Source organism: Hipposideros armiger, unplaced genomic scaffold (genome assembly GCF_001890085.2).
Source record: "Hipposideros armiger isolate ML-2016 unplaced genomic scaffold, ASM189008v1 scaffold_313, whole genome shotgun sequence".
In the NCBI taxonomy this organism is placed as follows: domain Eukaryota; kingdom Metazoa; phylum Chordata; class Mammalia; order Chiroptera; family Hipposideridae; genus Hipposideros; species Hipposideros armiger.
Window position 1 is genome coordinate 1,670,289 of NW_017731663.1, and position 27,310 is coordinate 1,697,598.

Below are 27,310 nucleotides of genomic sequence, written 5' to 3' on the forward strand. Positions count from 1 at the left end.
CCTCCACCCCCGCCGCCTTTGCCTGTGGCCCTTTAAATCGGTTATTACACAGTATTGCACAAAGATCCGTTTGTAGTAGGGGGCAGAAGGGGAGGAGAACAGGGGAAAGAAGAAGGCGGAGGGGAGGGAGAAAAGAGGGGAGAGGGAAGAAGGGGGTGTGGGGGGAGAGGAGAGAAAAACGGAGAGAGAGCCTCCCGCTGCTCTCGCTGGAGAAGGGAGTGACTGAGGGGCTGGCGAGGCAGGGACAGGATGGCTTAGGAGCCTCTGCTCACAGAACCCACGACAGGGAGAAGCTCTAGGCAGAGTCTGAGGCTGCTGTAATGGCTGGAGGTGCAGAGTCCCCTCAAGGGCCCTGAGCGCCCCCTACCCCGCCTCAAAGGGACACCCCAGAAGTTAGCATCAGTGGGACTTGGAAGCTCCGATTGCAACAAGTAAGTTGTCTTCTTTTCCTCCTCCATTCCTCCCCTAGCTTACCAGATCTGGAAGGCAGGACGGCACTCTCGGAGTGCCCTGTACCCTTAACAGCTAGCTTTTACCAGGAACCAGCTTGTTTGGGAGCCGGTGGGGACAGGGAAGGGTTTAGGGTGGGTCCAAAGTTCAGCCAGGAAATCTGAAATCTCCATTGCCGGAGGGCTGCCTTGGGCAGGGTTTTTGCCTTCAGAGAGCTGTAAGGCTACCAACATCTCTGTTCTGGTGCTAGAGCAGGGATTCCTTAGGGCCTCTCAGCAAGCCCCCTCAGTGGTGTGAGAGGCCAGGGCAGTGGGGGGAGGAGCATCGGTCCCCTGGGAAGTGGCTCTTCCTGTAGGTGGGGGTGCAGAGAGCCAGGGTGGGGTGGAGAGCTCTGTCAGCCTTCGATCCTCAGCTTAATCTTGCTTTCTTTTAAGTCTGGCCAAATTGGATGCGTGGCTTTGCTATTTCTGTCCTCTTATTGCCCAGTCACTTCCTGCATGCCTCCCTATCTCTTTTTAAACATCTTTCAAACTGTTCAGAAAGGCCAGGGGTCACGGCTCCAAGGGCAGGGAGAGGGAATAGGGAAGGGCATGGCCATTATTTTCGTTTCCCCAAACCCTCGGATCTCCCTGAAGAGCTGTCTGTGCCTACCCTCCAACAGGGCTTCCCTCCGCCACCCTTATGTAGTGTGGGCTCCCCAGATCACCACTGGCCCTCCAAGGCCCAAGGTCTGCCCCCAAATTTCAAGCCAGGTAAGGCCACTCTAGCAACACCAGAAGATCAGTGGGCACATAATGTTAGCTTCGTGTCAGACTGTGCCAAATACTTCTGAAGGATCGAAAGCTCTCCTTTGATCCTTTTAATGGAGCAGATATTATCATCCTCAGTCCACAGGTGAGGAATTGCAACTTAGTGAGGCTGTGTAACTTTTGGAGGTACACAGCTTACAAGTAAGATTCCCACCTGGGTCTGTCTGCAAAACAGACCTTTTTTTCAACCACTAAGCTAAGCGTCATAGGGCTTTCTAGTTTACAAAGCACTTTTCTATGTGGGAGAGACGCTGTGAAAAGAAGCTAATGTTTATGGAACCAAGTACTGAGCTGGACACATTCATATGAGTTAATTTGGACACAAGTACTGAGGTAAAGGTCATGTCACCGGCTTTATAGATGACACCGAAGCTTAGAGAGTTCTGAGTACCTACTCATAAAGGGCAGAGCTATTAACTTCTAAACCCTTGTCCTCTGACTTCAAACCCAGAATCTATCCACGGTCAAACACTAATCCTGGAAGGTGTTCTGGCCTTCCCAAATCCATGCCTTTTTCTCAAACCCAGGTGTAAATCATATCGGCTGGCTGAATGAGGCCCCGGGGTTTCCTAGAATCGGAAGGAAGAACCAAGCAGAGCCAGTGATGTGGGGGTTAGAAAGGGCCCTTGGTTGGGCTCTGACACCAAAATCTTGGTTAGCATGACTGGGATCTTAAACTATTGATCTGATCTGAGGTGGCATCAACTCTGCTTAGAGGCCTAAGGCAACGCCTTCAGTGGGGGTACTCGGGCTCAGGGTGTGTGCTTCTTGGCAATAATATCTAGGAACTGTCACTTAATGAATGCTTACTATGTGGCATTAGGCATGTTATGTGGGTGATGAGATCGTGTTTTTTTTTAATTTTCCCGTCTGCTGCTTTCCCCACAACTCTTCCCTCTGCTTCACCTCATCCAGACCCTCCACAGCATCCTGTATCTAAACACTCTGAAAGTGAGTTCACAGGGTGACCAGAGGTGCTTCTGGACAAGAAACCCAGGCAAGTGCTTGCAGAAAGCTCCAAGGAGGTCTTACTGCGCATTCTAGAGGCAGCGAGGCTGAGAGAATGCTAGTGACAGTGTCACACTGAGGTTTCTGCTGGACCTAAGTCCTAGACTTAGAACCTAAGGCTAGGAAAAAACAAACAAACAAACAAAAACACAGTCTTTTAGCTTGGAAGGAATTGGGGAGTGGGGGTATTTAGCAAGTATTTATTACTTGTCAGGCTCTGTTCATTAATTATGAGATTGCTAATAAATTATTACACAGCATACATTATTAGAACAGCACCAGGGCCACCACTGGATGATGAAAGATCACACAGAGAGCTTGTCTGCACGGTCCACGAAAACGCCATCCTCCCTGAACCATGCCCTACGTTCCCTCCAGCTTGCCGACAGAAAGGGGATCACGCAGACACAGGTTCCCCTGTCCTCTCCAAAAGCCACTACACGCTGCTGGCATTCCTCACAGGAGGCGCTTCTTATTTAAGTGGCACACCCGCATTACACAGACAATGAGTGCACACCATCCTGCGAGCAGAACAGCTGCAGGAGGAGAGGGAAGTGTGAGCAGAGAAGGGGCTGTGGGGAGCTCCCTGCCTTCAGTGGTGATGAAGTCAAGTCCCAGTGGGACCCCCAACCTGGGCGCTCCTGAGTCTGCGGGCACATCCTGAGCAGCACAGAGCTCTTTCCTCTGTGGGCCCAGCAGAAACATCAGTGTGATGCCGTCACTAGCATTCTCTCAGCCTCGCTGCCTCTAGAATGTGCAGTAAAATCCCCTTGGAGCTTTCTGCAAGCACTTGCCTGGGTTTCTTGTCCAGACGCACCTCTGGTTACCTTTGATGAAGTTAACCTTACAGCAGACAAGAGACAACTAGAGTGCCCGTTCTCCACTTCTCATGTGCTCCGAAAACGACCTAGTTCTCAATGCTTTCTGTGGTCAAAGTGACAAAAGGTGTACTGTGCAGTCACGTACTGAAAAACCGTGTCTGCTTCTATTTTTTGTTTTTAGATCAGTTCAACCACCATTTATTTGATAACCTAGCATCTGCCAGGAATAATTAATTTTGGAAAACCTTGGAATGTGGTTATGCTTTCCACTTAGGAGAATGTTAGCAAAAGCTTCCGTTTTCCAAGTCATGCAGATTGATTCTTCAGGCTGTAGAGTGGAGGATGCTGGAGAGGAAGGAGGGGCCCAGCAATCCGTTCGGTAGTTGGAAGGAGCCATTTTCACTGTGTTTGAACCACAGACAGGCCACTGAGGGCTGGCAGCGTTTCTAAGAGAGGGTCCATCATCAGATCTCTACTAAGACAGTAGTCGGCCATGGAGGAATTTTTCTGTGTTTTCCTAAAGACAAGATGAGACGAATGGGATCTCAGGTGCAAAGAATTATAGGGAGACATTGGAGAAAAAACAAACACCTGATTGTATTTCTTGAAGAGACTTGTGGAATGGCTTTCTCTGGAATCATTTTAAGACAGAGGGGAGAGCTTCCCCTTCCTGAGACCCTGGCTGCTGAGGGACAGAGTGGTGGCCCTGCCAGGGCGGCATAGCTTATCTAGTTGCTCCTACCTTGACATTCTGATAAGTGAGCTATTCTAGTCAACAGAGCACAGGCTGGCAGCAACCCTTGCCAACAGCCGTGTTAAGTTAAATGTCAGAGCCAAACCTTTAACACATGACCCTGGAGATCCCAGCTGGTGCATAAAATGTTAAGTTCCATTAGCATTCCAGACCAGAGTGGGCTGCGGGGCAACGGTCAGGGATAGTCTGATCTCTTTGGCAGGTGGCAACAGCACTTCCTGGTCACCAAGGGTCAACCCATATGGTGGCCAGAGGCTGGGGTGGGGGTGAAAAGGGAAAGGTAGGGGGAGTGAGAGGAGAGCTGATGACAAGCTTTCAGTCTCTCACCTCCTGCGACTTGGTTGTTTGGAGCTGGGTATGCTGCCCACCCCGACGTTTTTTCTCACACTTCAGGTATCCTCCCTTAAAATCAGGTGGGCCCTGACACCATCACCCTACTTTACTTCTTGCTGCTCATAAAGGAAAAAGGTGGCGGCGGGTGGGGGGAGCAAAGGGGGAGAAATGCCGTCCGGGAACAAACCTGTGTCCTGTGCTTTGCTCTCAGAGTCTGCTCCCCTCCCAAGATATGCTGTTGAGCACTTGATGCTCAAATCCTGGCCAGGAGGAAGGTCATAAAAGCATCAGGGGTGAGGCTCCGCCTCTGCTCCAGGAAGCCGGCCATCCAGCAGGGACAACAGATCCCACAGGGGCCCAGGTCTCAGGGACCCTTACAGACAAAGGCAATAACAGCCAGCTAACATGGGCTATGGCAGAGCAACCTCACTGGACATCAGGGTATGCCGGCCTTCCAGTCCCAAGTCAGGCTGCCTCAGTCACTTTGGCAAGTTCCCTTTGTTGGATAAGCTTAAAGTCACTCATATATTCCTCCAAAACTGTGTATGGAGCTCCTACCACAGGCTAGACCTTGTATCAGAATCTGTGATAGAAGTTTAGGTCATATGCACACCCTGCCTGCCCTACCTTGGAGAGCTCTTCCAGGACTAACGGGAAGGCAGGCATGCCTGTGAATACATTACAGCATCACGGTAAGTGCCATTAGACAGATGCAAGGAGGGCAGAAGGAGAGCCAGCAAGAACCAGGAAAGGTTTTCCAAAACAGGGAGGTTTGCTAGGACGATGGAAGAGAGTAGGGAGCCCAAGGGAGGGGCGTGGAGAGCCCAGTTTCAGTGGGCGAGCCCTGAGCAAGCTCTGGGGAAGCCTGCCCTGGTCCTTTCCTTCATCTGTTTGGATCTCCCGATTTCCTCTCGTTAAGTGCTCACACTAGGTCACATTTTATTTCTTTTATTTTTCCCCTCCTTTTTCTTTTCAGTTTGGCCCTTTTGCCCCTTCATTTTTGTCTTTTTCTCTCACTTATTCTCTTGACCATAAATGCTCTTTAGTGATTCTCTAGTTCTATCCCTTTTCTACTGCATTTATTCTTTTATTTCTTTTGAGTTCACATGTAGTTTAAGAAATAATACAGAACTCCCCTGTATTCTCTACCCAGTTTCTCTCAATGGTAACATCTTGCAAAACTATAGTTATAATATTTTTTTAAATGACAATAAAACAAATTTCCCACAGCAAAAGAAACACTTAACAAAATGAATGAACCTAAAGAAGGGAAAAAGTATTTGCATATTACACACCTGATAAAGAGTTAATATCCAAAATACATAAAGAACTCTTACAACTCAATCACAAAAAATTAGAAAAGAATCCAATTTAAAAATGGGCACAGGACCTGAATAGACATTTTTCCAAAGAAGATGTACAGTGGCCAACAGGTAGATGAAAAGATGCTCAGCATCACTGATCATCAGGCAAATCAAAACCACAATGAGATAGCACCTCACACCTGTTAGAATGGCTATTATCAAAAAGACAAGAGGTAAATGGTGGCAAGGATGTGGAGAAAAGGGACCTGTGCACTGCTGGTGGGAATGCAAGTTGGTGCAGCCACTGTGGAAAACAGTATGGAGGTTCCTCAAGAAATTAAAAATACAGCTGCCGTATGTCCCAGCAATTCCACTTCTGGAAAGATATCCAAAGAAAATGAAAACAGTATGTCAAAGAGATATCTGCACTGCCATGTTCACAGGAGAATTAGTTGTAATAGCCAAGACATGGAATACATATAGATAGATAGATAGATAGATAGATAGATAGATAGATAGATAGATATAGTTATCGGAAAAGTCATGACGCAGTTTTGCAATGAAAAACATAGAAAAAATACATCATGACTTTTCCGACAACCCAATATATATTATATACTATATATAATATTTAATATGTATATTATATGAATATTATTCAGCCATAAAAAAGAATGAAATCCTGTCATTTGCAAGGATATGGATGGACCTTGAGGGTATTATGCTAAGTGAAATAGCTCAGACAGAGAAAGACATATATTGTATGCTTTCATTTATGGTGAAATCTAAAAAACAAAAACAAAACAAAAAAAGTCGTAGAAAAAGACATCAGACTAGTGGTTACCAGAGGTGAGGGGGAGGGGAATTGGGGGAAAAAAGACATTTCCATCATTGTTGCCCTTTTATATAGCCACGCCTACTTTCCTCCCCTCCCACCCCCTTCTTAACTTCTGGCAAGCACTAATGTTTTCTCTATTTGTAGTTTTTGTCAGCTCAAGAATGTTATATAAAATAGAATCATACAATCTGTCACATTTTGGAGTTGGCTTTTTTCAGTCAGCATAAGTCTCTGGAGATTCATCCAAGTTGGTGTGTGTGGATGTGTGTGAATTGCTCTGTAGTATTCCACAAGGTGGATGTACCACAGTTTGTTTGACAATTCATCTCTCAAAGGGCTTCTAGGTCGCTTCCAGTTTGAAGCTTTTATGAATAAAGCTGCTATAAATATCTGTATATTGTGTAAACATAAGCTTTCATTTCTCTAGGATAAGTACCCAAGTGCAATTAATAGTTCATGTGATAGTTAAATGTTTTTTGTTTGTTTGTTTGTTTGTTTGAAGAGACTGCTTTCCATAGTGGCTGTACCATTTTATTGGGGTGTCGGAAAAGTCATGACGCATTTTTGCAACGAAAAACATAGAGAAAATACGTCATGACTTTTCCGACAACCCAATACATTCCCACCAGCAATGTATGAGTAATTCAGTTTCTCCACATCCTTGCCATCACTGGTGTTGCCGCTATTTTTAATTTTCGCCATTCTGATAGATATGCAATGATATCTCATTATGGCTTTAACTTGCATTTCCCTAATGGCTAATGATCTCTTCATGTGCTCATTTCTCTCCCTAGATTGTCTTCATGTCTTTTGCCCATTTTCTAATTGGGTTGTTTGTTTTACTGTTGAATTTTGAACTTTGAGTTCTTTATGTATTCTAGATTCTAACCCTTGTCAAACATGTAGTTTGAAAATATTTCCTAGAACTCTGTGGCTTGTCGTTTCATCTTCTTAAACAGGGCCTTTTTGGAACAAATGCTTTTAATTTTGCTGAGGTCTAATTTATTAGTTTTTTATTCTATGGATCAAGGTTTGGGTGTTCAGTCTAAGGACTCTTTGACTGTTATAGATCTTGAAGTTTTCCCTTATGTTTTTTTCTAAAAATTTTATAGTTTGTATCTTTTAAATTTAAGTCCATGTTTTACTCTGAGTTAATTTTTGTATCAAGTCTTAGGTCAAATTTCACTTTTTTTGCTTATGGATGTCCAACTATTCTAGTACTGTTTGTTGGAAAAACTGTCTTCCCTCCACTGAATTCCTTTTGCACTTTTGTCAAAAATCAGTTGGGCATACGAGGTCTGACAATTAAATTTGCAAACTTGTTGCAACGATATCAGAGGAATTATTCCTTATGAATTTGTACTAACTGGACGAACAGTTAACCAAGTTTACTATTTGGAAGTGCTGAAAAGGCTGCATGAAAAAGTTAGACGACCTGAACTTTTCGCCAACAATTCATGGCTCTTGCATCATAACAATGCACCAGCTCACACATCACTGTCTGTGAGGGAGTTTTTAGCCAGTAAACAAATAACTGTATTGGAACACCCTCCCTACTCATCTGATCTGGCCCCCAATGACTTTTTTCTTTACCCGAAGATAAAGGAAGACATTTTGATGACCTTCAGGACATCAAGGGTAATACGATGACAGCTCTGATGGCCATTCCAGAAAAAAAATTCCAAAATTGTTTTGCAGGGTGGACTAGGCACTGGTATTGGTGCAAAGCTTCCCAGGGGGAGTACTTCAAAGGTGACCGTAGTGATATTCAGCAATGAGATATGTAGCACTTTTTCTAGGATGAGTTCATGAACATAATTGTCTGACCTTGTATCTGTGAAGGTCTATGCCTGGGTTTTCTGTTCTATTTCATTGATTTATGTGTCTGTCAATACCACATAGCCTTGATCACTGTAGCTATATAATAAGTTTTAAAATTGAGTAAACTGATTTTGTTCACTTTATTCTTTTTCAAAATTGTTTTACCTCTTCTAGTTTCTTTGCCTTTCTATATAAATTTTAGAATAATTTTATATATATCTATAAAAAATCATGTGGGATTTTGATAGGAATTACATTAAATCTATATATCCATTTGAGGAGAACTGACATCTTTACTGTACTGCATCTTCCCATCCAAAATCACAGTTTGTTTCTCCATTTATTTAGGTATTCTTTGATTTCTTCCATCAGCATTTATAGTCAGCAGCAGTTCTTTTTGATCGGCCCTGAGACCCTTAGGCATATCACTAGTTTCTCAGACCTTCATTTTACTTTCTGTAAAATGGGTATAATAATACCTACCTTGAAATGGCATGGAAAGTGTCAAATAAGACAGCAAATGAGAAGTGTCTGGCTCTAAATATTCAATGACTTGTTTCCCTTTGACTGATGCTCTTATCTGTTCTTTCTTTTCTTCTTCCCAACTCTCATTCTGATGCCACATTCACTTTCACTTCTCTGCTGTCTCTTCTTTTCATCTATTGTTTTCTTAACTTTCTTTCATTCTCAACCCCTTATTCTAATTACTTTCACTTTCTTCTTTTCTCATCTCATTGGTTTTTCCTTGTTTCATTCATTCTCTCATGGTATTTGTCTCGTTCCTGTTTATTGGATCACTTGGGGGTATTCTCTTTTCTTTGTTTTCCTTCAACTTGGAGTGTGACTCCAGGGTCAGTCACCCTGGGTTCAAATCCAGATCAACAACACTAGCAGTTTACTCACCATCCCTTGTGCCTCAGTTTCTTCATCCATAAACTAGGGTAAACAGAACCTACCTCATATGTTTTCTGAAATGATAAAATGAGTTAATGCATATAAAGCTTTTAGAGTACAATCTGGTATATGGAAACCCCAACAGTGTTCAGCTATAATTATTAGGATTTTACCTGTTATGTCCTGTGTCTCTGGTCCTTTCTCACTGGCTCTCTTGCCTCTATCACATCCCTTTCTTTTTTAAATTGTATATAAGCATTTTCATATTCACATCATCTTGCTTTCTTGATACTGTCTTGTGTGCACTATTCCCATCTCATATTCCCTAATCATCATTGATAAATTGGCACCAGCCCAAGAAATCCGTCCCTTGGGCTGTAGAGAGGAAACAAGTGGTTTTTCATTTTGATTTAATTATTAATCCCCTTTATTATTTAATGCAGATTACATACTCACAGTGCAGGGTTGCAATGAAGAGAATGTATTATAACTGTGCTGCTTGCTTTCAAAGAGATAGCAGGCTTAAAAAAGAAAAATACTGGATAGATAGATACAAATGTGGGGAAAATGTATTAATGAGTTAATTTGATTTGCATACCCTTTTTATTCATGATTTTTCAGACATCTTCTACAGGGATTTTAGAGGGTAAATCTGGATCATGGCCAGTAAGCCATGGCTAAGTATTAAGATGAGTGGATGTAAGGACCCCGTGGGTGGCCCACAGCAGCCTTCCAAGGAGGGAAATGAAATATTTCATCTTAAGCAAAAGAGAGCCAAATAAGTTGAGAACCTTAGTCACAAGCTTACAGCCTGTTCCATAGATGCATTGCTCAATAATTAGCTACGTATGAAATGTTAAATTGCTTGAAAGGCACTCACATGTGATTAAGCCTTTCAAATCTATATTCCATACCTTGAATTAAGCCTAATTTTGCCATTTTAAAAATTGCTGGATATATTTGGATTCACTTAGATATACTCAAGTGGATCTTTTAAATACCATTAAAAAAATGATCTTTTTGTCTCTGTATTATTTTCTCCAGAGATTTGAACTCCACAAGCAAATGCCAGATCTGTCTGCTCCCATTTCACATGAGAACTCTGTCTTCCTTTAAAAAGCCTAAGTGAAACACCATTTAATGCTCTTTTTTTCCCTTTAATCTTTATTGTGAACTCCCAAATTTTTGTTTCTTGAATGACAAAGTAAGCATGGGATTAGTCCATAGCACTTCCAGATACCATAAAATAATGGTCGGGGGCTTATTACCCCCTTAGAATTGTGGTGCAGAATCCTGCAAGGATGCCATCTAATGATCTGCCCCTCGTCTTCCCCTTGCCTGAGCTGCCCGAGACTCTGAAGGCCCCAAGCTCACCTGGTGCCCCTTGTGCCACCAACTGGCCCCCTTCACTGTCCAGCAGGAAATCAGGGCCATCAGTTATTGTTAAATCTCTCTGTGTTTACATTACATAAAACTTCACATTCTGTGTTTCTGTGTCTACAATGCCATCATCTTGGGAGTTAATCAGCACTCGAGTGCCCTGGGCAAGCCACACTATTCAACTATAAAGCAGGACTAATATTATAGGGCTCTCATGAGCCAATCTAAGAGTTTTGAAAGAACCCCACAGAGAGGCAAATTACCATGATTATTCCATAATCATTCCATCTAATAATAATACTGGTGTTATTTCATACTTCATACCTGCTCTGACTCTGTAACAGTTCAGGGAAGGGGGCCAAGCGCATTATACTGGTATATGGCAAGGCAGGATATTCCTGATAAAATGGCAGATATTTCATTGATATTATGATTCCTGTGGATATTTCCATTTCTTACACAGGATAAAGACCCAGGGTTGGGACCTATGGAGAAATGTGCACTCCAGGTCCAGGAGAGTCAGGATTATAATTTAGGACCAAGGTCACGCTCTGTTTAGTGCTCTGGACTTCAATGGGCATTGAGTGGAATAGTAGGAGAGCACAGGCTCTTTAGTCAGGCCAGTGTCATCCAAACGCCAGGTGCTGCTGCTCACTAGCTATGTGATCCTGGGCCAGCTCTCCACCTTCTCTGAGTCTCAGTCTCCTTATCTGTACAGTGGGCACATTGTACTCACTCCACGGTGAGGCTGAGATGACTGAGTTCACATAAATAAGGCAGCTAGTGCAGAGTAGCACACACAGAAATGTCACTTGCGGGGCTATGCTGCAAAGAAAAAACAAGAAGTCAGCAGAACCCACTGCAGGAAATACATTGAACGTATGTTTAAAACAAAAGCAAACAGAGTGCAAAGGCCATAGGGCAAGTGGCACAGATGGATAGACGTTTCCTAAAGAGCTGGCTCTGGTCATGGTGTCTCTGAGTGAAAACTAGGGACATCTGAGTCACTCTGGGAGCAACCTCAGCCCTGCATCCACACTGTCACCCTGACTTTCCTCTGAATTAGAATCCCACCCATGCTGAGGACCAGATTCAAGAGCTCCTCTTGGAGGGACAGAGGCAGCTCCCGGATGTAGGCCCAGAATAACTGGGGAGGTGAGACCTGTGACACATCAAGGGAGGTCATTCTGAGCAGTCTAATGCAGCGAGGCCCTCACCTCCTGAGGCTTCCACACCCACCTTCCCCAGTGGCTCCCTGGCAGAGGCCTTACTTAGCAGCTCAGCAATCAAGAATGTGGTGTGTAGGGACATCCTGAGTGAGGAAATGTCCCATTTGACACAGGCTGCTTCTTCATCCACATTATCCCTGGCTCCATGTTCCACTGAAAGCCTCTCACCCTGCTCCTGGCACACGCTCCGCCTCACACAGCCATGAAACACTTTTGGATTCCAGACAGTGAGTGGTATCCTGGGCATAAAAACCAGCACATGTGTCTACCTCCACTCCCCTTGCAAAGCTCCACAGTCCTGTCTTTCCAGGATGCTCTAGTTGTTGGTTGGTACTCAGCATCCATGACATCTGAGCTAGGGAGGTGACCTAACACACCCTCCTCTGGAGAGAGGGCTCCAGCCACCTTCTCTGAAGTATTTATAGTCAGAAATCTCTCTCCATTGAGAACCACTTCTGTGGGGAGCGAAATGGAGGACTGTAATACCCAAGACTGATCTCTGCAGCATATTTATGGGGGGTGTAGTTGGAAATGGCAGCTAGGCAGAAAATGCATTGTAAGAACGGGGGGGTCATGGCAGTCACCTGCATGATGGAGGGATGGGTGGTGGGACAAAGCTGTGGACATAGAGACTGGGCTGGTTAGAACCATGGGAACCAGGCTTGTGGGAACTGAGGAAGACGCGCATTGACCCCTGTCTCTGCTACAGTGTGAGTCTCAGGTTGGCCTGGCTTTCTTTGTACTGAGGACAGGTGGGCTGTGTTTGTGGCAGACTCATTAGTGCAAACAGGAAAGCTTGGAGGAGAATGTATTGATGTTACCACAACCTCTTACCTCCACACTCAGTGTAACTCAAAGTAGAACCCAACGTGTGCATGTGAGGAAAGACACTCTCAAACTCAGGAGCCCAGAAGCATAAATTGGCAGCTGACAGAATGAATCTGACTCACAGACACATTTTCTTAGGCTAGCTCAGTGTTTCAACATTGTTGAGTTCGTTGGTGACATTAACACAAGAAATTTCCCGTTTAAAAGCCTTCATGTCTAGCTTTCCTGGAGAAAGAAAGTGGAAGATCGTGCAGCACCAGCTCCACATGCTTGCATGGCTAGAGCTTATTTAGCTGGAGCTGAGCCATCATGGTCCCCTTTACAATTTCATGTGTGCTCAGCTCACCTCAGTCCCCACCACTCCCTATCGTTCCCCAAAACCCAGAGCAGGTTTGGGTTGCATTAACAATGTGTTCGCATAATTACTTTTCCAAAACTAAAGAGAATTATCCCTTTTTAAATCTTTTTATCTCTCAAAAATGTGAAAAACCAAGGTCTGAGTAGACCTCATGTTTGAATGAAAATAAGGAAAAGTGTATCATCTGACTGGGAAGCATCATCAGTGTGTCTGTGTTGAAAGAAGCAGCAGGTCAGTTCACTGACCTCACTAAGCTGCCTTTGCAGGTGGCAGAGTTTGGTATCAGCCTCATGGTTCTGGTTACTACACTGCACACCCCACTCAGTTCAAATTGTCACGAGTACAAGGTATTCGCGCCCCCTCCTAGCTTAGATGGAGGAAAATCCAGCCATGAATTGTTATGAGTGAAACTGGTGACTGCTAATTAGTGATCTCTGCCTTATAAGGGGACATAGTGTCTAAACAGAGACTCTTCTGGGAGTGAATAGGTGACTCAGTGATTATTCCAGAACAACAGATGTGGACACCCTGTCTCCTTGGAGCAATTAGGGACCTGTGGGAGCAAATATTGCTGTAGTTAGAAAAAGTCAAGGAGCAGCTGTAAGCCTGATCAGGCAGCTTTTAGCTCTGGAGGAAAGCAGAAGTGTGGGCGGAGGGTACAGCCCCAACTGGAGGAAAGGGGGGATGGTCCCAGCTCTGCTGTGCAGCCTGGGCACAACGGGCACAGAGCCATAAATCATAAATTGGTTCCCTGACACAGATCAGGATGTGTCAGCTGGCTGCCTCCTGGGCTATGTATTTCAAGGCCTGACCCCCTCGGAGGCTCAGAACCAATGAGGACCCGGTCAAACCTTAAGGGCCCAGAAGGAGCAACCTCAGAGGCAGGGGTGGAGGCTTTTTAGAGGCTTTGGAGTTAAACATACCTCGTCCTGCCACTTAAAAACTGAGTGGCCTTAAGCAAATCACTCTGCTTTTGAGATCTGTAGATAAGGCTACAAAGACAGACTTAATAGATCAGTTTGCATATTAAGTGAGACAGTGCATAAAAAACACCCAGCACAGAGATGGCACAGAATGAGTGTTCTGCATGTGACCTATTAGTATTGTCTGCTCCCCAGTTTCTCAGGTGAAGAAGGCTCACCCTCCTTCATCAAGGCTTTCCTAACTCTTCCTCCCCCACCCTGGCCAAGCAGAATTAAGAGCTGCGCCTTGGTCTCTGTTGCGCTCTGTGGCCCTGATCGTTGGCTTTGTGTTACCGCCATACAAGAGCTCCCTGAAGACAGAAAACAGCCGTGGTCTTTAGTCTGGGTTACCTGTTAGAACCCCTTGGGGTCAGGTTCTCTGGGCTGGGACATAGGCCTCAGCATGACTTTCAGCTCCCAGCTGATTACAACGTGCACCCAGGGTGGGGGCTGGACTGAGGAACAGCCGCATCCACATCACTGGGAGCTCCTTGAAAAAAATGCACCCTCCGGTGTCGATGTCAGAAACATCCAAACCTATAGAGGATTTTCATGAGTTTTTTTGAGCCAAACTGACGACTATTTCCAGGAAGCAAAATCTCAATGGGTTGAGAAACTGCTCCCAAGAAAGGCAGTTTCACAGCTTGTTTTATACATTTATGCAAAGGAGGAGACGTAAGGAAGGGTACATGAAATCCATTGGTGGTAGATGAAGGGGGCGGGAGAAAGCAAAGCAGGGAAATCTTGGGATTGGATAAAAGTAAAACAGAGACACGTACTTCTTTTACATTGGTGGGTACAGGATCGTTAATAATTAACATTTTACAACACATCGAGATGGTATTTGGGGAACAAGATAACAATGAGGGGTTCTGTGCTCTGATGTGGTGGGTTGTGCCCTAAGGGGGCTGGGAAAAGAGATTACTCTGACATTCCAAGGGTGTGTTATCTTAGATGCAAAAGGACAATAGATAGGCTCACTTCAGGTAAAGAGTGGCCTAGGTCAAGGAAACTATAGGCTTAGGACTGAACTATCTGCCATGACCCCCTTTTAGTCAGGAATTTTTATGTTCAGACCATCCTATGTGGCTCCTTTCTGTCTCTTGAGTTTGTAAGACCTGCTGTGCAGGCCTCCCCAGAGCTTGTGAGGTTTAGTGTGTGCCCCTTTTTGTCCAAACTGGAAACCCCAGACGAGGGGTCGGCAAACTGTGGCTCTTGAGCCACATGCAGCTCTTTGGGTACGTTCCATCTCAAAAGTTTGACAACCCCTGGAAGAGCCAATCCTGTCCCTCACAACAATTTAAAAAGTATTCGAAAGCCATAAATATATTTTTACATAATCACCATTATGTGAATAATATCCTTTAAAAACTTTATAAATGAAACTGATAGTTATATTTTCATTTTCAATTTTACTTCAGAGCCTGCGGCTCGCGAGCCGCCGTTTGCTGACCCCTGACGGCTCTTCCGTCTCAAAAGTTTGCGGATCCCTGCCCCAGACCTACTGAATCAGAATCTGCATTTAACAAAATCCTGTGACTGGAAAGCACAGGAAGGCTGGTGAAGTGCTGTTCCACTTCCTTCCACCCCCAGGGCTCAGCACAGTACAAGCTTGCAGTAGCTGTTCAGTGGGGGTTTCCCTGATTGACAGAATGAATCTGTGTCACAGTTACCAATGGGCTTTCACACCTAATATTTCACGTGCTAGCACCTAGATATTTTTTGAACCCAAGTTCAAAAAGTAAAATTATAAAACATCCAGGAATTAAAGAATGAACTTCCACCTAAGTTGCTAAGAACAAATAGCTGCAAAATGATGCGGTTTTAAAATAAAATACCTGATGGGTTTTTAAAGATTTATTACTACTGAGCTCTTTGCCATTAAACTTCAGAATGCACTAAAAAGAGAGCTTGTTGTTGTTGTTGGGTTGAGGTTGGTAAGGTTGGTAATGTTGAAAGCTGGGAAACCAGGTCTGGGAGGAGCCACCCCAGCGGTGTGGTGTGGGCACAGGCTCTGGGCGGCTGGGGCCGCTGGCGACTCCTCCTTGGTGAAGAGGGCATCAGACACTGGCTTCAGGCCACCCCGCTCTGTCCCCAGGGACAGGGCCTCTGTCCCTGCTCGCACACCACTCTTGGCCCCTCTCAGCGCTGTTGTCTGTCCCGGGCTTGGGGCAGGCGATGTGCCTGCGCGTCTTCCCCCACCTCCGCAGAGCGGGCAGCTGTCCAGAGACTGGAGGCAGAAAAGCACCCACAGCTGCCCTTTCCAGTGGGGGGACGGGAGCGGGGGCGGCATTTGTCCCAGGACTGCTTGCTGAGAGAAGGGGGTCATGGAGAGCCGAGCTCGCGGCAGGGCGACGGGAGGTCCCGATTCCAGGCCCCAGGCCCCTACGCTCTGGGCTCCCTGTTCTCTGTGTGTTCGAGGCTGCCTGGTTCCCTACAGGCTCCGGACTCACTGTGCTGTGCTCGGGAACAAACCCGGGCTGCTGCCGCACTCGGGGCTCCCTTTCCCCGGTTGCCTCCCCTGCTCCTCTCCTCCACGCTCCTGTGGAGAAGGGTTGGGGTGGGGGCTCATCGGGGACCCAGGAAGCCAGGAGCAGAGGAGCGGGCCTGGCAGGTCGGGCATAGAAGAGGCAGGTCATGGAGAAAAGCCCCGCGTCTGAACTCCAGAACAGTCTCTGCCTCAGTGTGGAAGCGCCAAAGCAAAAGTTCTTAGAAAGTTCTTCATGCCCAACTTCTTGGTGAAAGGGATCAAGAGGTTCCCAACCAGGATCCCACAGAGAGGGAGCACGCCAAGACCTCCTCTGGGGCCATGAAGGACAGCTCTTTGGTGTGGACTCCAACGTCTGGAGCTGTGTTTGGATCTCAGCTCCACTGCATTAGCTGTGTGGCTGTGAGCAAGTTATTCAAGCTCTCTCCCAGTTTCTCCCTTTGTAAAATGAAGACAGTCCCTCCCTGGTAGGAGCAAATGACATGAAGCCATGGAAACATGATGCTGACACTCAGTGGACACTGAGGACCTGGTAGTTCCCCTCCCTCATCCTTGAATTGCTTGAAGCACTGGGGTGGTCCTCTTCTCCCCTCTCCCAGCCCTACCTCTAGATAGAAAATAATAGTAATAACAATAGCTACCACTTAAGAGATCTTCTATAAGCCAGGCACTGTACATACACCTTTCATTTAAAATTCACAGCAACGCTGAGCCGGCCGAGTGGCGCGTTAGTTAGCCAGAGGGCCCCAGTTCAGATCCCACATATGAGGGCCAGTGACACTGCCCTCTACAGCTAAGATGCTGAACAACAGCTCAACCTGGAGCTGGGCTGCTGTGAGTCGCCGGCGACGGCGTAAGCTGCAGCCCCTGTGGCAGTGGGTTGCCATGGGCTACCGTGTGTAGCCAGCAGCCAGCGTGAGTGGCCAGCAGCCGCAGTGAGCGGCCGTTGAGAAGCCGGTGACTGATCTGCCTCGCCCGGGAAGAGCGCAATGATGGTGCCAACTTGGGCCAGTGAAGCAACGTCCTCCACAACTAGACTGAAGAACAAAAGGACAGCAACTTGTCTGTTCCCCTTCCCCCAATTCCCCAGCACTGTTCCCATGCCCCCAATTCTCCAATAAAAAAAATCTAAAAAAATAAAAAAATTCATAGCAACCCTTTTTGGTTGACACTATGATTCCCATTTTGCAAATAAAGCAACTGAGGCTTAGAAAACTAACTTCCCCCAAAGTCCTGGGCTCAAGGTAAATAAGGAGTTCGACAATCTGATGCCCGAGCCCATTTGCCTGACTCTTCATTACCTGGTTACCCCTTCTAGATTATATTAATATTGTATTGGGTTGTCAGAAAAGTCATGATGTATTTTTCCTATGTTTTCCATTGCAAAAATGCATCATGACTTTTCCAACAACCCAATATTCCTGCCATAATAAATTACCACCCATTTAGTGGCTTAAGGCTTAAAACAACACCCATTTATCAGTTCACACTTCTGTAGGTCAGAAGTCCAGTCACAACAGGACTGTGTTCTCTGCTCAGGATGTCACAAGGTGTCAGCCAGCCACCTTCTCTTCTGGAACTTGGGGCCTCTTCCAAGCTCCTGTGGTTGTAGCAGAATTTAGTTCTTTGTGATTGTAGGACTGAGGTTGCTGTCAGCTAGGGGCTACTCTCAGCTTTTAGAGGTCACCCACATCCTTTGCTCCTTGGCCCCCTCCATCTTTAAAACCAACAAAGGAGCATTTCTGTCTCATCTAATTCCTCTCATGCTTCTAATCTCCTGCTTCAGGAAAAGCCCAGTCCCTCATCTGACTGGGTCAGGCTCACCCCAGATGATCTCCCCTTCTTAAAGTCACCTGTGCCATAACATCACCTAATCATGGGAGTGAGTGTCCAGTCCCCAAGTCTGGAGGCATATACAGGAAGAGTATCCCTGGGAGAGGAGGGCAGGAATCTTGTGAGCATTTTAGAATTCGGCCTTTCTATGCCTAGTAGATGCTTCATGGATAACACCTTTAGTACTCCCTGCTAACCTGGAAGATCTCTGAAGGCATGGGGGCAGCCTATTCACCAACCTGTTTGGAATATTTCCATATTTTAACAACCAGTACAACCATCTAGATTTACATATAACAGTATACAAATATCTCAGTATGAGATCTGAGTATATCCTCTCCATCTGAGTATATCCTCTTCTTCCAACCTCAGTCCACATCCCAAATCTTAGAGAATGAAGACTTTGACCCAGCACATTTAAGAAAGAAAAGAGGAGAGCGTTAAGGATGTCTGCCATTTCAATTTTTACAGTAGGGAAACTGAATCTGAGACAAGACTCCCAGCCCAGTGCTCTCTTCAGAAAACCCTGCTGACCCCCCAAGTGCAGTTCCTATCAAGCTTCTGTGTCCATGACTCTTGACTTTCTAGAGCATCTCCATGACATAGAGTTTTCTTCATTGGGGAGAGGGGTTAGACTTCTTAATAGGGAAATCCATTCATTAATGGATGCCATATTCATTAATGTATCATTTAAAACTCAGCTTCCTCTGATTTTGCCTCTTTTGATTCTTTCTCCACTTATGTTTTTATATCAAAGAGATTAAACCACTTTGTTGATCTTTAAGCTCCATCTTTCCCAAGAGCTTTAATCGTGTCTCGCCACAGCCTCCCATTAAAATGAAAGATAAAGAGTGGTTACAGGCTTGGTGAGGTTTAACAGGGTTAGCTCAAGTCAGTGCCTTTCTCTGGTCCTGCCGAGAGCAGCCGTGATCCTTGGCTTGGCTCCCTGCCTTTCTCACCACAGGCAGATCTGCACAGAACCCTGGGTTCAAAGGGTCAGTGATACAATATAAACTACACAAGGGCTGTATATATATATGCATTTATCTTATTCACTGCTTTATGTCCAGCTCTTGGCACAGGAGTTAGACTATAGTAGTCTCTCAACAAATGCTTGCTGAAAAGACGCATCAATTAATAGAATGGATCTTGAAAATCTCACTAAATAAGCTCCATTGTCCCTGAATGTTCTTTTGACTTGATGGGCCCCCAGCACTGGAGGCTAGGAATTCTAGGATGTGTATTTTGCTTGCTCTTTGAAGAAATCTGAGTAGTAGAAGCACCAAGCTTTTCAGTTCCAACCCTGCCTTGCAAAAGGGACGCTGGGGGGCGGTGGGGGGGGGGACTTTTCATACTTGACTTAGATGCTTAGGCCTCTTTCTTCATCTTTAAAATGGGGTTAATGGGATATTGCATTAAATTTCAGTTCAAGGAGAGTTGATGAATATGTATATTTATATTTATACTTATATTTATGTTTGTATTCAGACATCCCCATAATGGTCGGCAGGGCGGGATGAGCAGAAAATATTACCGAGGTTTATAGCAATAAACTGAGACAAAGACAGCTCGGACTGTTTCTTTGGCTCACAGAGCAAGTTTGCTGGGAGCTGAGCTAGAATCCAGATCTCACCTGAGCTGAGCGAGGACCTGCTTCTTCAGATGATTCCAGGATCTTGGAAAAATGTATGCCAATATCAAATCGGAAGCAAACCTCCTTTTCCTTTCGGCTGAATACAAAAAGTTTCCCGATCCAGACTGAGGTGTCCTAGAAAACCTTTATCTGTTTCCAGGACAGCATAAGGCCTTCTCCTACAAGAACATATGAAAGTGTGTTTAAAAATAAAGAAGGAAACAGTGCAGAAAATCAGCAAAATGCAGTTTTCCTGAAAGAGCAGGGGGCAGGAGGACGTACTTTCCCAGGTACCCTGGCCAAGAAACTTAACTCTTGTGGACAGTGCACCTGCCCTGCCTAACATCAGGTGTTCAGAGAGTCCATAGCGGCATTCCTCTGAGACCCTATCTGGGTTCCAACAGCTGAGGTCCCCAGGGGCACACAGGGCCTTGGGATTCAAAGCATTTCTCACTGTTTCTGGGCATCTCCCATCAAGTTTTCAGTAAAAAGTCTCCCACCTATGGGCACAGCAAAATCATGCTTGGGATCCTGCAAAGCAGCACCAAGCGCTTCCCTCATTTATCTTTGTAACTGTCATGGCAGGGAGCAGGGAGCAGGTGGCCCTGTGCAGAGCGGGAAATGGGCATCGGATGTCTGAGACAATCAGCCCTTCCTGTGACCCTTCAATGTAATATTTTAAAGATTACCTTAAAATTGACGCAACCACCCAGGCAGCAGAGAAAAAGGTCTGCTAGCATCATCTGACTTTCCATGGTGGGTGGAAGTTTCCTTGTATAGTCAAGGAGGCAGTTGGCTCAATGGTTTATAGAACATTCATCCAGGTTGTTCTATTAGGGACACAGTTTCTGGGGAAGGCGAGAATCTGGGAAATCATGAAAAGCTTGCTTATAATGATGAAGAAAAGCTGAATGATAGCATCCCCAGAGGTGACTTCTCCCAGGATCAGAAGCTCGTAGAACTTTCTGGAGGGAGCAGCTCATCAGTCTAAGCATGAGTCGTAGAACTTCCACTTCTGCAGGCCATTGTATGGTCGGTGCTGTGAGCCCTCAGGCTGGAGCCAGATAAACTGAGATCCACACGTAACTCAGCCACTTATTTGAGCTTCATTTTTCTGATCTGAAGATTGGAGGGATAATAACAGTATGTGTTTATAGCTTTGTTGTGAGAATTATAAATGAGCTAATGGATATAAATTTCCTAGCACAGTGCCTGGCTCATGAATGATCAGAAATTTAGGGTGCTGTTATTAGCTGCAGAGATGCTCATGGTCTTTTCTAGCCTCTTTAGTATCTCAAAGCATTTTAAATGGATATGAGCAGAATATCAGAAAAACAGACTGAGTACTACAGGCTTCTGGGTATTTCTTTAAAGTGCGGCATTTACTCCAAAAACATTTTACAGCCGTTTTAAATTTTATTTTTTTATTGAGATATAATTGACATATAATGTTGCATTAGTTTTAGGTATACAACATAATGATTGGATATATGTATATACTACAAAATGGTCACCATAATAAGTTTAGTTAACATCCATCACCACACAGAGCTACAGTATTTTTTCTTGTGATGAGAACTTTTAAGAGCTACTCTCTAAGCAACTTTCAAGTTAGCTATAGTCATAATGCTGTACATTACACCCCCAGGATTTATCTTATAACTGGAAGTTTGTACCTTTTGACCCCTTTACCCATTTCACTCATCCCTTCACCCCTGGCCCACCCCTGGCAACCACCAATCTCTTCTCTATATCTGTGAACTTGGTTTTATTTTTAGATTCCATGTATAAGTTTACAGCCTTTTAAAAATCTTGGAGCATTAATATCATGCCCACCTCAATTTTTTAGATGGCGTGGAATTACTGAAACAAAATTTTTAATGGTGGGTCTACACAGCAATTTGTCATATTAGTGCTCAAACAACGACAGACTCCCCAACTTAGACAGTAAGAGTGACCACATGGTGAATCAGATACACGTTGCCTTTTCCTTTCTGTCGGCTGCTGAGATCTGATAAAAAGGTCATATAAAGGAAAGGGCACCGGCTTTGGGCTCAACAAGCAATAATCCAAATGTCAGCTCTGCCACTTACTTGTTTGGTAGCCCAGGTGTCACTTAACCTCTTTGGTGTTTTCATATTTATTTATCCATTTATTCAGTACGTATTTTTTGAGTACATAGAATGTGCCAGGCTATGATCTGGGTACTGGGAATATATTAGGGAGCAAAACAAATTAAAAAGTATGCCCTTTTGGCACTTACATTTTAATATAGGGAAAGAAATTATTAGAAATTAGCATGATGAGGGCCGGCCGAGTGGCACATTGGTGAAGAGCTGGCTTGGGACGCCAGAGGGCCCCGGTTCGGATCCCACATATGAGGGCCAGTGACACTGCCCTCTACAGCTAAGATGCTGAACAACAGCTCAACCTGGAGCTGGGCTGCCATGCGGTGAGTCGCCGGCGACGGCGTAGTCTGCAGCCCCTGCTGCAGTGGGTTGCCATGGGCTACCGTGTGTAGCCAGCAGCCAGCGTGAGTGGCCGTCCAGAAGCCGGTGACTGATCTGCCTCACCCGGGAAGACCATAATGATAGTGCCAACTTGAGCCAGTGAAGCAACATCCTTCACAACTAGACTGAAGAACTAAAGGATTGCAACTTGTCTGTTCCCCTTCCCCCAGTTCCCCAATAAAGTAAAAAAAAAAAAAGAAATTAGCGTGATACATAAGCAAACAATATAGTATTTATATGATGGAGATTACAAGATCTAACTCTGATGGGTTGTTGTGGTAGATACAAGTGACAGTCCATGTATAATACGTGGCCTATAATAGGCATTTAGTAAACTGTTGCAATTGTTATTTTTAAAATTGCTTTCAGATTTCTTGAAATCCTTTAACACTTAATGTATGTTTTGCACTTACTGTTCATTTATTCATTCAACAACTATTGAGCTTTTTTTATATGCTAGACCCTATACTAGTCACCAGGGATACAAGCCAATAATAGTAGAAAACATAGTCCCTGCCCTTGAGAACGCTACAACCTGGTCTACTGTACATTAGACGTGTGGCCTTTGAGAGCACAAAGGTGGGAGTGACCTTGAAGTCTTGTGTTTCTGGGAATCAGAGCAGTCCACTTCACTGATGATGTCTTTTTTATTAACTCAGCATATCTCAGCTATGGCTGGCGATTCTAGGAATGCTATGAACCAGGATATGGAGATAGGAGTCACTCCCAGGGACCCTAAGAAGATTCCCAAAAAGGCTCGAGATTACATCCCCGTCGCCACAGACCGCACCCGCCTGCTGGCGGAAGCCAAGAAGCCCCGCCAGCGCTACATGGAGAAGAGCGGTAAGTGCAATGTCCACCATGGCAACGTCCAAGAAACCTACCGATACCTGAGCGACCTCTTCACCACGCTGGTGGACCTCAAGTGGCGCTTCAACCTGCTGGTCTTCACCATGGTCTACACCATCACCTGGCTGTTCTTTGGTTTCATCTGGTGGCTCATTGCTTACATTCGGGGTGATCTAGACCATGTTGGCGATCAGGAGTGGATTCCTTGTGTTGAAAACCTCAGTGGCTTCGTGTCTGCCTTCTTGTTCTCCATTGAGACTGAAACCACCATCGGATACGGCTTTCGGGTGATCACAGAGAAGTGTCCAGAGGGGATTATACTCCTCTTGGTCCAAGCCATCCTCGGCTCCATTGTCAATGCCTTCATGGTGGGGTGCATGTTTGTCAAGATCAGTCAGCCCAAGAAGAGAGCGGAGACGCTCATGTTTTCCAACAACGCGGTCATCTCAATGCGGGACGAGAAGCTCTGCCTCATGTTCCGGGTGGGTGACCTTCGCAACTCCCATATCGTGGAGGCCTCCATCCGCGCCAAGCTCATCAAGTCCCGGCAGACCAAAGAAGGGGAATTCATCCCCCTGAACCAGACTGACATTAATGTGGGCTTTGACACGGGGGATGACCGGCTCTTCCTGGTGTCACCGCTCATCATCTCCCACGAGATCAATGAGAAGAGCCCTTTCTGGGAGATGTCCCGGGCCCAGCTGGATCAGGAGGAGTTCGAAATCGTGGTGATTCTAGAAGGGATGGTGGAGGCAACAGGTAAGACACTTCATTGACCCTTACCACACTCAGGAGCTTAGGCCACCGGGATTCCAGGAGACGGAAGTTCATGCCTGAGAATCCTGAGGTGGCACAGTCAACCAGCCCGATCCCTAAGGTGTGATCTAAGGAGTATTGCTACTCAAGATGGACTAATAACAGCAGGTAACAATGTTCATTGAACCTTCCCAACTTCCAGGTATAGTTCTAAACCTTAAACATATATCTCATTTAATGCCCTCTGAGATAGTGTTCCTTACGTCGCAGATTAAGAAACAGAGACACAGACAGGCAAATTATTTGTCCAAGAGATGTGCTACGAAGTTGTAGAGCCAAGGTGCCCACTGAAGCAGGGGGACCCAAAAGCCAGCTCTCAATTTCCAACAGGTTACTTCGCCTGCCCCTTCCCATCCTGGAGCAGTTAGGTGTCTACTCAAAAGGAGTTGTGCGATCAAGTAACTTTGGGAAACACAGGGCTAATCAAAGGCGACCTAGATTTTTTTTTTATTGTTATTAGTTTCAGGTGTACAAAACAATATAATAGTTAGACATTTCACTCCTCACAAAGTGATAATCCCCCTCCCCCAATCTATCGCTCCCCCTGACATTGTATATATCTATTACAATTCCATTGACTCTATTCCCTATTCCATTGTCATCCATATCCCATGACTCTCTCTCTCTCTCTCTCTCTCTCTCTCTCTCTCTCTATATATATATATATATATATATATATATATATATATATATATATATATATAAAATTATAGCTCACATACAATATTATTCAGCTTCAGCTTCAGGTGTACACTGCAGTGGTTAGGCATATACACCGTCCATGAAGTGGTCTCCCCAATAAGACAAATGTCCATCAGATACCCTACAAAATCTTTACAACATTATTGATTATATTCCCCAAACTGTCTTTCATATCCCCGTGGCAATATTGTAGTTACCAATTTGTGCTGTCTAATCCCCTCACCTTCTCCCTCATCCTCACCCCTCTCCCTTCTAGCAACCATTGGTTTTTCCTCTATATTTCTCAGACTATTTCAGTTTACTTTGCTCATGTATTCAGTTCTTTAGATTCCACATATAAGTGAGACCATATGGTATTTGTCTTTCTCTGACTGACTGGTTTCTTAATGCTAGGACTTTACGTGTGAATTGCTTCATGAGGAGCAGAGTGTGAGCAGCATTTCCCAAACTCAAGGATTTCCAGAGTCACCGAAACTTCTTTTTGAAGAGACACCTATGCCCTAGACCCGTGGGAGGGGCTCTTCTCACTGCCACCCCCCCCCAGAACAGCCTGCCCCCAGCTTCCCTGTGGAAGGCTGGTTCAGTGAACACTGGGCATTCAGAAAAAAGTGCATCCAAGTCCAATTATGCCCAGGCCGTGCCCTCTTCATGGCCAGACTGGCACCTCCCTGCTCAGCTACGAACTCTCACAGGCAGCTGTCAATCAGGACCTTCCACCATTCCTCAACCACGGCAGGGCTCTGTGTGGGGCTCCAAAGAGCCCCAGGCCTGAGGAACTCAAGTGTCCACCTCCACTACTGGCTGGACCCCTGGAGAGAAGAGCCCTCAATAAACCCTGCACCCTGCTTCCTATTCCCTTCCTCTTGCTCTATTTCTCATTTTTTCACTGAGCAGGCTGAGCACTTGTAGCAAACTCGCTCAGACTTGGAATGATATGTATTTTTTAAATTCTTGCAACAATACCTCAGGGCTGGCTTCAATCTTATTTTACAGATGTGGAAGCTGCATGAGGCAGGAAGTGGTCATACCCAAGGCTGCCACTTACAAACTAGAGCTTTGTCTACCACACCACACTGCCCCCTAAATATTAGGGGCCTGTCACAAAGGTGTCCAAACAAGCCTTCTTCGCCTTTCAGAAGCTGGTTGCTGGGTGGGAGAGTTAGACAAAGGCAACCACAGACCTTCCCACGCAGAGCCAGTAGGACCTGGTGGGGGTGCGAATGGGCTCCAGGAGCTGGTACATCTGGGCTGTTTGGCCATCTGCTGGGCCAGAGCCTGTCCAGGCAGCATATGGTGGCAGTTGTGGGAGTCCCTGGGGCCAAGGACAGTCAGGATGCTGGAAGCTTCTTCCAGCGGGGCTGGGCACTCACAGGTCTCACTGCCCTTGGTGCTGGGCTCAGGGTCAGACCACAGGCTGCGTATCTGGGGAGGAGCTCAACTCCAAGGCCAAAAAAGGAGGGGTCAGGTCAGACACATGGGGACAAATAGGAAAGCCGTGCATGACCACTCCCCCGGCTATCGCCACTGCTACCTGAAGCAGAGGGAGTGAGTGCTGAGCCTTTCCAGCTGGCTTTCTTCATCTGATTGCCTTCAAAATCAGTGGCCTGCAGTTGACTTTCCCCATCTGGTTGACCTCCCCTCCCATGACCTGGGTTACCCTTGTTCCTGTCCTTGGGGCTGCAGGGAGACCAAGGAGATAAAGGAAGGAGACCACCCACCCACATCTGTTGTGATCTCAACAAATTTAATGTTTGATTGTTACATTACGGAGGCCAGCATCTGCTGTGATTTCAGGCCGAGGTCTGACTGCACAGCTCTGCCATAACCTGCCTATGTGAGTTGGGGCAAGTTGCTTAACTTGTCAGGAAAAATGAGGATAACCTCAGAGGATTGTTGGGGGGAATTGAATGATTAAATGGAGTAACGTATCTCAAGCACAGTGCCTGGCACCTAGAGGGGCTTCTGTCTGTTCCAAATGAATTGGAAGATGACTGCAAGGAGCACAGGTGGGGTTTCTAGCTGCAGGTTTGCCCACTGCCACCTCCCAGGAGCTGGGACAGAAAAAGAGCAGGAAGAGGCCCAGAGGCTTGGTGAAAGGCTCCTTCAGAGGTGCCGTCCGGCTCTTTTGTGAAGCCCTGAAAGTGTAGACGCCTGACATTCCTGCATCGAGGCTGGTCAGCGCCCAGCTTGAGCCCCCACAACTCTGCTGAGCCTGGGGTTTGGGCAACGAGGGGCAAGGACTGAATGGTGAGGCCTGACCCAGACAGCCCCGCACCCCCACGCCCAGAGCCCACAGTGTGTGGGGTGCACTGGGGTTGCCCAGCCCAGAGCACAGATGGGTGGGAAGCAGCCTTTGACCTGGACTGGTTCGTGTGAGACCCTCAGCAGAGAAACGCAGGAGCTTGGGAACTGAAGGAGTTTCTCTTTCAGTTCCCAAGGAGCACTGGCTCATACCTTCCCTGGCCAGAAGATTAAATATCAGAAAGCTGCTTTCCTGTGACCCTAAGCACAGAGGCTTCCTCCCCCATAAACAAAGCTGAGCTGCCCTCCCTCTCTGGAGAGAAAGCAACACCTAAAAATAACACATGCATGCCAGGGCTGAGTGGACAGGGAATGGAGGCATTGGAGCATGCTCAAATCAAGGAGCCAAGCTCTGTGTGTGTGTGTGTGTGTGTGTGTGTGTGTGTGTG

General features: G+C 45.9%; 1 protein-coding gene across 2 annotated transcripts in view; it reads left to right on the top strand.

The window, feature by feature from the left end:
- Positions 1-156: 156 nt before the first annotated feature.
- The window catches only part of KCNJ5 (potassium inwardly rectifying channel subfamily J member 5), a 32,186-nt gene continuing 5,032 nt past the window's right edge, over positions 157-27,310 (top strand). The window contains exons 1-3 of one of the 2 annotated variants that reach the window (XM_019660166.1): positions 157-431; positions 10,077-10,157; positions 22,913-23,861. In XM_019660166.1, the coding sequence (XP_019515711.1) occupies positions 22,925-23,861 (937 nt within the window). In that variant the 5' untranslated portion in view covers positions 157-431; positions 10,077-10,157; positions 22,913-22,924. The remainder of the gene's footprint in view (positions 432-10,076; positions 10,158-22,912; positions 23,862-27,310) is intronic. The other variant, XM_019660165.1, reaches the window with a different exon arrangement.